Raw genomic sequence first — 10,349 nt, forward strand, 5'->3', positions numbered from 1 at the left:
TTTCCAGAACCAGCTTCATGGAGTAACAGCAAATGCTGTTATTTCTCAGACATGTCTAAACGTTAAAGTTTTAAAGTGTATTCCCACCTATAACGTATTTTTTTCTAATCACTTAGTGCCTCACAGGGATAATGCTCACTGTCTCTGGGAGAAGGACCTGTTCACTTAACGTGCGGATACCAATCGTTATCTCTGGTAACCACTGGCAACCTATTTTCTCTTGTCAATTTTTACCATTTGGGATGAGTCCACAAATAAAATCTCTCCCAATTCTTAAAGTGCTGAAGGAAAGCGCGCTTGACCTTTTCATAAGGCTGGTAAAATTCATTAATACTAAGTGTATCTGCGATCAAGGCTAGAGTATTTAAAATAAATCAATAACGTTTAACGAGAATATAATACCCGGGATAGTGTGTGTTTTCATATGTTGGTCATGTATCTCTCTAAACTTTCTGAATTGTTCCTTTCATTCACACTGGCGAACTGTTTCAACTTGAGCCTTGTGATCTTGTTTAGCTCCGTTCTCCCACCCCCCTCCCCAGTTACAGTAAGATCTGAGATCCGGGCTCTGATTTTAATCGTGCGCTTGATGCAAACATGTGAGTGAAATTTAATGCTCCTCTACCCTGCAGCCGCGGGCAGTTTCCAATCCATCCAATAGCCTGCTTGGTCATCAATCCAAATGTAGAGTGTGTGGAGTCGAGTTTTATCCTCTGTCATTTCAGCCAAACAGGAAATGCCTGGAGATTTCCTCATAGTTCCTTCGCTAACTGCCACTGAACTTTCAGAACTTGTCACTGGAACAAGTTGAGTTCAGACGGATCACTTCTCCCTGTCTCAGGTCAAAAACGCTGTTTCCCTGTTCTTTGAGCTGTTAAAATTCAACCATGCTGTCGAAGCTCCACAACACAGCTTTTATCCTGGTCGTAGGTAAGAAAGTATATCTTTAAATTTAGGAGTTACAAGAGGTTACGCAGTTTGTCGACTCTGGCTATGATATTAAAATTCAATTTTGCTGTACACAGTAGCCAACAATCGTGTATCTCGGTATTGATTTGTAATGTGTTGAGGATTTCTGCTGACTATACTGAATGTTTCGTACCTTCCGTTGGATAAGAAATGATTTTTCCAAGTTTGTTTCTCTTTTTTTTCATAGTTTTATTTATGCGTAAGATGGAAAAAGAGAGAAAATCCAATGAGACGATCAAACCGAGTGAACGCTGCATCATATTTAACAGCCTCTTGTTGCCAGAACAAGATGCTGTTTTTTTTCCAAGCAGTACCGTTATTGTTCAGTGAAGCATCCTGCCAACGCATTATCCTTGATAGCCTTTTGAATGACTGCTCTAACATTCACTTAAGGAGCATTATTAATGGATTTCTGCTTATTATTTTGAAAATTTTGAAAGGAAATAAAACCTTCAGAGTGCAGTGACGAATGGATTAATGTGTAAAAAACTTGATAAATCAATTAGAAGCTTCATTGTTATTAAAGAAAAACTCCCTGGTTTGGATTTCATTTAAAATCTTTCTTGCTCCTCGTCATTGTCAAGAGTTCAAAACAACTCTGCAATTCCTTCCGCTCATTATAGCAAGAAATAGATGAAAGCAGATTTGTTTAATCATTCCCATGTGCAAGAAGCACAACCTTCTCCGGACCAGCTTCCAGTAGTCAGGGTGTTGTCTTCTAAATGGTGATGAAAACAGACTGCCTACAGTGGCCACAATCCAGTTGTGAGCTGGGGGTTCATTCTCAAGTGAGTGAAATCAAGTAATGCAGGAACTTTCGTACCTAAGGCATTTTCCTGTATGTGCAGGAAAGTCTAATCAATATTTCAATTGCGTTTTGATTATGGTTGCAGTGTGATATATAATCATATAATACACCTAAGGTGTAAACAATTCTGTCTGTAATTGTTTTGTTGAACATTTGTAGTATCCAACCCCTTAGTAGCTAAGTTAGTAAACATTTTGCATGGTACTAAGTTATAAAGGTCACAACTGTCCTCAGTACTAACAGTTTGGTGATTTCAGTTAGAGTTCTTCAAGGGTTTTAGCAGTTGATTGCTGTCTTACTGAATGAGAGAAGGCAAAGTCTACTCAAATTCTTATTCCCTCTCAATGTATTGTGATCCCAGCTTGGAGGTGTGTAGTGTGGATATGTAACGATCACAGCCTTAGCCTTGTGTCTTTTGGTCTTCACTTATAGCTGCAACCAAGATGTATTAGTAACTCCAAAACATGTGTGGTTTTGGGTAGGGTTGGGTAGTGTTTGAGGGGGCAAAAAGTTGGCAGATGGAATATACTGTGGGGAAATGTGATGTTATGCACTTTGGCATGAAGAATGGAAGGGTTGAAGATGTTTTAAATGGCGAGAACTGTGGAAAGCTAGGGATTTGGGAGCCCTCATTCATGAATCACAAAACTCTACCATCCAAGTTTAGTGGATAATAGGCAAGGGAAATGGAATGTTGACATTTATTTCAAAGGGAATGGAATATAAAGGTTGGGAGGTTTTGCGAAAACTATACAAGGCACTAGTTAGATCACAGCTGGAATATTGTGAACAGTTTTGGACTCCTTATCTAAGGAAAGACATACTCATGGTGGAGACAATCCTTAGAATATTATCTAGGTTGATACTGAGTACAGAGGGACAGTATTATTAGAGTATGGAAGAATGAAAGGTGACATTATTGAATCACACCAGATTCTGAGGGAACTTGTCAGGATAGATTGGGAACAGTTGTCTCCCCTTATGGAGAGTCTAGGATAAAAGGGGTGGTGCATTTAAAACAGAGATGAAGAGAGCTTTCTTATCTCAGATGGCTGAGAATCTATAGAATTCTTTACCACAGAGGGCTGTACATGTTGTGTTACTAAGTATATTCAAGGCTGAGGTAGGCAGATTTTATTCAGGAAGGGAGTCAAGGCTATGGGGAAAATGCAAGGAAGTGCAGTTGAGGATTATCTGAACAGCCATGATATCATTGAATGGCGGAGCAGACATGAAGGGTTGAATAGCCTACCTCTGCTCCTATATCTTATGGCCTTATCATAAATTGTAAAAAAAAAAAGAATCTCAACGTCACCCTGCTCATTTCCAGTTTTAGCAGAGCAGGATGGTGAGTGGGCAAAAATCCCAAGGTGGTGGGTTGGTACTTTAAATATTACAATGAGGCTGAAGTGCTTTGTTCTTGTCCAACTTTCAGAATGAACCTGTGGATGTCTGGCCTTCCTGAGCCTCTGATCTTTCACTACCTCCCTTGTCGCCCTCTCCCAACACCACCCCCCCACCCCGCTGGCAACCAATACTTCCAATCTCTTCATCACAAGCCTCTAAACTAATCTCCCTCCCGCTCACATCTTCCAACCTCCCTGCAACCACCACCACTACCCCACACAGACATCCAACGCTAATCCCCCACTCCCACCACCCCAGGCCCAAGAATTAGCATACCTCTCCACTGTTCAATTCTTTACATGCTCCTGAGCTTGATCCCCTCCACCATGATTGTTCTTTCTGCCTACCATAGTCCCCCTTCTTCCTCCCTCAGAACTTGACTTGACTGCCACCAAGGCACAGAGCTACCATGACCTAGTCCCCACTGACTGCAAAACAAGCCCGTCAAGCAGTAACATCCGTGCATGCTACACAGTTAAAGCCCCATAGATGGAGGTGAACCTCTGAATTCTCACTAACCTGTACTTTAATGACCTCTCGACACAAACAACACTCCTAATTGTTTGAGTCAAAACTGTGATAGGAAGTAACCTAGCAACCCATTCATTTATGTCAACAAAAATGGGTAGGCTTTCAAAGTCTAAATCCCAAGGATAAAATCATATTCCATCCTGGACCAAGTCTCACCAGCCTTTGGTTTCTATCTCTGCTGACCTACATCACTCCCCCAACACCTCAACTTTAATAATCTCATTCTTAGCTTCAATCCCTTAATCATCTTTCTCTACACTATCTTTTTAACTTCCTCAGTACTATATTCCAGTACCTACTGCCAAAGAGTCCTATTCTCCATTCCTCTAATTCTAGCCTCCTGCACATATCCACCATAGAACCCCTACAATCGACTGTGGAACCTAATTGGGCATATATATAATGTCTCAACAGAAACATGGCACTTTACATAGAATCATAGAGCTGTACAGCATGGAAGCAGACCCTTTGGTCCAACTCGTAAATGCCAGCCAGATATCCTAAATTAATCTAGTCCTATTTGCCAGCCTTGTCCCAATTCCTGTAAACATTTCCTATTCATATACACATCCAGATGCCTTTTAAATGTTGTAATTGTACCAGCCTCCACCACTTCTTCTGGCAGCTCATTCCATACATGCACCACCTTCTGATGAAAAAGTTGCCCCTTGGGTCCCAATTAAATCTTTCCTTTTTCACCTTAAACCTATGCCCTCTAGTTTTAGATTCCCCCACCGTGGGGAAAAGACATTGGCTATTTACCTCTCTGTGCCCCTCATGATTTTATAAACCTCTATATGGTCGCCCCTCAGCCTCTAAAGCTCCTGTGATAATAGCCCCAGCCTAAGACAGTCTCTCCCCACAACTCAAATCCTCCAACCCTGGAAACATCCTTGTAAATCTTTTCTAAACTCTCTCAAGTTTCACAACATCCTTCCTATAACAGGGAGGCCAGGATTGCATGCAGTATTCCAGAAGTCTAACCAATGTCCTGTACAGACGTACCATGATGTCCCAACTCCTATACTCAATCTTACCATCAAGTGTATAAGTCCTGTTCTGATTTACCTTTCCAAAATGCAGCACCTCACATTTGTCTAAAGTAAACTCCATTTGCCGCTCCTCGGCCCACATAGAGCAACACACACTCATTGCTGCACTGAAATCAAACTTAGATTTTGTGTTCAATTCCATGGATTGCAACTTGAAACCAGAACTTTGGCTTGAAGGCAAGGAATGGAGACTGTACTACTGAAAAGAGGAACTCTGGTTATTAGTCTCTGCTATACACATAAGGTTGCAGAGTAGCCCAAGCTACCTAGCCGATTGTTAATGTGAGTTGGAAAATTATAGGTCTGCAGTCTATGAATTTTGATATATGGTTATAGTGGACAATATATCTTGCAGAAGAAGGGCTTGAAAAGTGGTAGCACACTTTGTTGCTTTGAAGTGTAGTCTCCAAACTTTGAGCATAAGATTGGCTAGGTTACCATGCTTATTCTTGGTAATTTTACCCAAGATTCATTTTACATCTGTCTTCAACATGTGTTTGTTTTACAAACATCTTTTCATCTGCCTGTAGTCTGGTATTTAGAAATTGACCAAGGAACTGATTTCAGTGCTGCAAGATTTAATATTTATTCAATTTATATGACAACAAACAGGCATTGTTGTTTTAATTATCTGTTTCCTGCTACTTTTGGGTTTTATTATTTTTGGGCAGATATTCGGTGTGGACTTTGCAGAATTAAGTCACAACCCAGTATTGTGTTTTACTATCGATCCCACACAGGAGAATCCTGTCCCCATGGTAACATCTTTTTCTCTTATATTATCTCAGTTTCTATCAGAGCTTTTCAGCAGTAAACAAAGAATGGCATGCATTGTGCCTTCCTTTACTCTTTTCATTAATGGTGCTCCATGAACTATAATAAAAAAAATGTTTGTTTTCTACTCAGGAGAGGTTCTGCCAATGTTCTGAATAAGGCCTCCCCACATTTCATTGCAGACATTCTTAACAGTAATCATACAAAATGATGTTTAATTTCCAGTCATTTAAAGAGGAATCATAGCACAACTCTAAAGTCTGTAATTTGCAGACATCTACTCAAATGACATCTCCCTCACAATATTCTATCATATGGATTCTGTAGTTAATACATTTAAACCTGAACTGTCCCAATTTTGATTACAATGCTTGTGATCTCAATCAAACATTGACTTTATCACAACGTTTTGTGCTGAACTCAGGTATAATAAGGTTTTTTTTCAATTACATCCAATGTGCATCAAAGTTCAAAATTGGAATGTGTTTATTGCACTGCAATTCATTACTGTACATTTAAATGTGAATGGAACAAAGGATATGTTTACCTTGACAAATTTGACTCTTTGCTTAGCATTAACGAACTTGCATTCTATTTGGCTTGTACAACTCCTCCTTAAATGTTTCTAGATCTAATGCTAGTTAAGTTCCATAATAATGATACAGCCAGAAAAGCTTTCTTGCTATTTCTGAGAAAGACATTTTTATTCTTTCATGAGATGTATGTATCCTTTGCAAGACATAATTCGTTGCTCCTCCCTAATTGCCCTCTGTGGTGAGCCACTTTCTCGAATTGCTGCACGCCTTGAGTTGTAGCTACACCCACAGTGGTATTACAAAGGGAGTCTCAGGATTTTGATCCAGTGTCAGTTACAGAATGGTGATATAGTATCAAGTCAGCATGGTTTTGACTTGGAGGGGATCCTGCAGATTGTGCTGTTCCCATGCATTTGCTACCCTTGTCCTTCTAAGTAATACAGGTTTCAGGTTTTGAAGGTCATAGAGTCATAGAGATGTACAACATGGAAACCTACCCTTTGGTACGACTTGTTCATGCCAATCAGATATTATAAATTAATCTAGTCCCATTTGCCAGCATTTTGGCCCATATCCCTCTAAACCCTTCCTATTCCTGCACCCATCCAGATGCCTTTTAAATATTGTAGTTGTACCAGCCACCACCACTTGCTCTGGCAGCTCATTCCACACATACACCACCCTCTGCATGAAAAATTTGTCCCTTCAGTCCCTTTTAAATTTTTCCCTTCTCACCTTAAACCAAAGCCCTCAAGTTTTGGACTCCGCCACCCTGGAGAAAAGATCTTGACTGTACACCATATCCATACCCCATATGATTTTATAAACTTCTATGAGGTCACCCCTCAGCCTCCGATGCTCCAGGGAAAATAGCCCCAGATTCTTCTCATTGCTCAAACCCTCCAACTCTGGAAACATCCTTGTAAATTGTTTCTGAACCCTTTCAAGTTTCACAACACCGTTTGTATTCAAGGGAGGCCAGAATTGCATGCAGTCTTCCAAAAGTGTACCGTCTATAGAACCTAATATTCTGGTCCAGATATCAATGGCACATAACAATGTGGATACGATGCCACTAAATATGATACACCTTTATTAAACTACTAAACAATAGTATACCCTAACAAAGACATTGATTCCTTATAAACTCACATTTTAGTATCTGTCTCAAGTGGTCAATCCATTTCTTGGCATGTCTTAAGAGTAAATGACTAAACTGCTCTACCCACTGAAGCAGCAAGTTGTTTTTAAATTCTGTTTATACCTATCCCTTGCTATATCTGTGTGTGTCACATAAGTTATTGCCTGTTTGGGGCTCATTTAACTGGTTTTTAGTACAACACTATCCTGTTCAAAGCTGTACACTCTGGGCCCCAATTTGAACCCTGTACTTGAACAAACACAGACTACTGCCTGAGATCTTTATCTCTGACACTTTTACCAATCTACCATGCTGAAGTGAAGGAGGCATTGTTACTGTAACATGAACACAGACCACGGTTTTCGCACAGCCCTAACATGATTTAAAAATCCGACTTTGTAGACTTTTTAGGAAATCTGCATCTTGACCAATTCTCCCTTCCTATCTTCTTGTCCTGAAACTCACATTGTTTCTATTCAGTTATTTCTCCTTCAATGTTCTATTCCACCAGTGAACCTTTATATTTGTATATGTACATTGGTGTACACCTGTTCTATCAATTAGATCATCGCTGATTAGAGATCAAAGCTTTCAGAGAACAAAAGGCAAAGTTAATGGTTCCGTGAAATAAGACACAGTATTGGTCCAAACTCAGTGGTAATATCAGAGAAAAGGTGAGCACTGACGGAAAGCAAATACATGAAAACAAAATGCAGGAACTTGGAGTTGCAAAGTATCAAAATGAGGAGAAGAGTCCATCATCTGAAGTTGCTAAACTCGATACGGAGTCTAGAAAACTGTAAAGTGCCTAATTGAAAAGTGAGATGCTGCTCCGCCAGCTTGTGTGGGCTTCTTTGGAACACTCATTGCAGCAGACTAAGGACAAAAATGTGAGCATTAGAACAAGCTGGTGCATTGAAAGGGTAAACAATCGGAAAATGATGATCTGGCTTGCAAACCGAGCATAAGTGTTTTGCGAAGTGATCAATTGGTCTTGCAAGTCAGGAGGAGATTGCACTATGAACAGCCATACCGCACGCTAAATTGAAAGAAGTTCAAATGAATTGTTGCTTCGCCTTGGACAGTGAAGAGGGAGGTAAAAGGGCAAGTTTCATAATTTGTGATCGCATGAAAGTTATTGTAAGAGGAGCAGCGGCGTTGGCAATGATGAAGGAGTGGAGCGGAGGATAGTGGAGTATAACATTTAAAGTTTACACAACTGAACCCAGGTTTATAGAATCAGAGATAGTAGGAACTGCAGATGCTGGAGAATCCGAGACAACAAGGTGCTGATTTTTTCTGATGAAGGGTCTTAGGCCCGAAACGTCAGCCTTTCTGCTCCTATGATGCTGCTTAGCCTGCTGTGTTCATCCAGCTCTGCACCTTGTTGTCCCAGGTTTATAGAACCCTGATCATACCATACTTCCGATACAGTTTTGGACTCCATGCTATAAATAGATGGAGAGAATATTTCCGTTAGTGAGGGGATCCAAAACTCTGAGACACAAATACAAGATTGTTATGAACAAATTCCCTAGAAAATAAGTAATTAAAGTGTGAAATTCACTAACACAGGAAGTCGCTGAGCAAAAAATTGAAATGCATTCAGATGACTCGATGAGTGTGAGAGGAAAAGAAACAAAAAATTATGCCAAAGATTGAGATTAGGTGGATGGAATGGTAGGAACCTCATGCAAAGTACAAGCACCAGTATGAAGTAGTTGGGCTAAATGACCTGTTTCTTTCTTGTCTATTCTAAATAACTAAAATGGCAATTGATGTGTATTCGTAATGTGCTCTTGCATTTGACCTGCAGATTGTGGACAGACATTGGGCACATCAATGGGGTTCAAAAACAAAGCTGCTGGAAAAGCTCAGCAGGTCTGGCAGCATCTCTGAAGCAGAAAACAGAGTTAACATTTCGGGTCCGGTGACCCTTCCTCAGGAAGTTCTGAGGTTTACCAGCAGGTTTGTTTTTGTTCCTGGTTTACAGCATCCGCAGTTCTTTTGGTTTTTACATCAATGGGGTAGTTAGAAGCACTAGGTCCCAAAAAAATGCACTCCTCATAAATTCTGATTATTCAAAGTTTTCTGCTTGTACTTGAGCAGCCTATGAGATTACCATTTTAAAATCCTTAATAGACAATAGCAAACCATTCCTGCAATCAAACATTAATAAGGAAAATATTAGTCAGCTTATATATCCAAATATATGTTAAGAGTACAAAGAAAGGAAGATTTACATTTATTTAAAAAGAGCTAACAAGGTGTAGAGCTGGATGAACACAGCAGGCCAAGAGCATCAGGAAAGCTGACGTTTCGGGTCCAGACCCAAAACGTCAGCTTTCCTGCTCCTCTGATGCTTTTGGCCTGCTGTGTTCATCCAGCTCTACACCTTGTTATCTCAGACATCAGCATCGGCAGTTCCTACTATCTCTTTACATTTATTTGACGCCTTTTGCAGTTTCCAAATATCCAAAAACACAGCCAATCAAATCTGAAATGTATTCCCTTTTATAATTGGGAAGTGATACACTCTCATTACAATGGTGCACTGTTTTATAGAAAACAGTTTTATCTGAGCTATTAAAGATTGATGCTAAACAGAACTTGAAGCACTGCAAAGGATGGATGATAATATGGAAGCTAAGTTAAACCACAATATCTTCACATACTTTCTAATGCCCAAAGAGGAATGATAAAGTCATTAATGATTGATGCAGCCCCAGAGTAAAATGATTAAATAGAATAGTGATTGAAATAAAATCAATTTGTTTTGAATTGCGTTGTAACAAGAAGTAAAGTCACATTACACTGATTAGAGAGATCATCTAATAGTGAAATACTCAGAGACTTGTCATGCCAAACTGCCAATACTTTCGAGATAACTAGGTGCAGAGCTGAATGAACACAGCAGGCCAAGCAGCATCAGAGGAGCAGGAAGGCTGACATTTCAGGCCTAGACCCTTCTTCAGAAATGGGGGAGGCGAAGGGGGTTCTGAAATAAATAGGGAGAGAGGGGGAGGTGGATAGAAGATGGATAGAGGAGAAGATAGGTGGAGAGGCGGGGATGGAGCCAGTAAAGGTGAGTGTAGGTGGGGAGGTAGGGAGGGGATCAGTCAGTCCAGGGA

The 10,349-nt window shown here is 40.2% G+C and overlaps 1 protein-coding gene across 1 annotated transcript in view; it reads left to right on the plus strand.

Moving 5' to 3' along the window:
- The first annotated feature begins 711 nt into the window (after positions 1-711).
- itga1 (integrin, alpha 1) overlaps positions 712-10,349 on the plus strand; it is a 158,529-nt gene continuing 148,891 nt past the window's right edge. The window contains exon 1 of the mRNA XM_048596039.1: positions 712-930. Coding sequence (XP_048451996.1) covers positions 888-930 — 43 coding nt within the window. The 5' untranslated portion in view covers positions 712-887. The remainder of the gene's footprint in view (positions 931-10,349) is intronic.

The sequence above is a fragment of the Rhincodon typus genome, chromosome 1 (genome assembly GCF_021869965.1).
Source record: "Rhincodon typus isolate 14 chromosome 1, sRhiTyp1.1, whole genome shotgun sequence".
NCBI lineage: Eukaryota > Metazoa > Chordata > Chondrichthyes > Orectolobiformes > Rhincodontidae > Rhincodon > Rhincodon typus.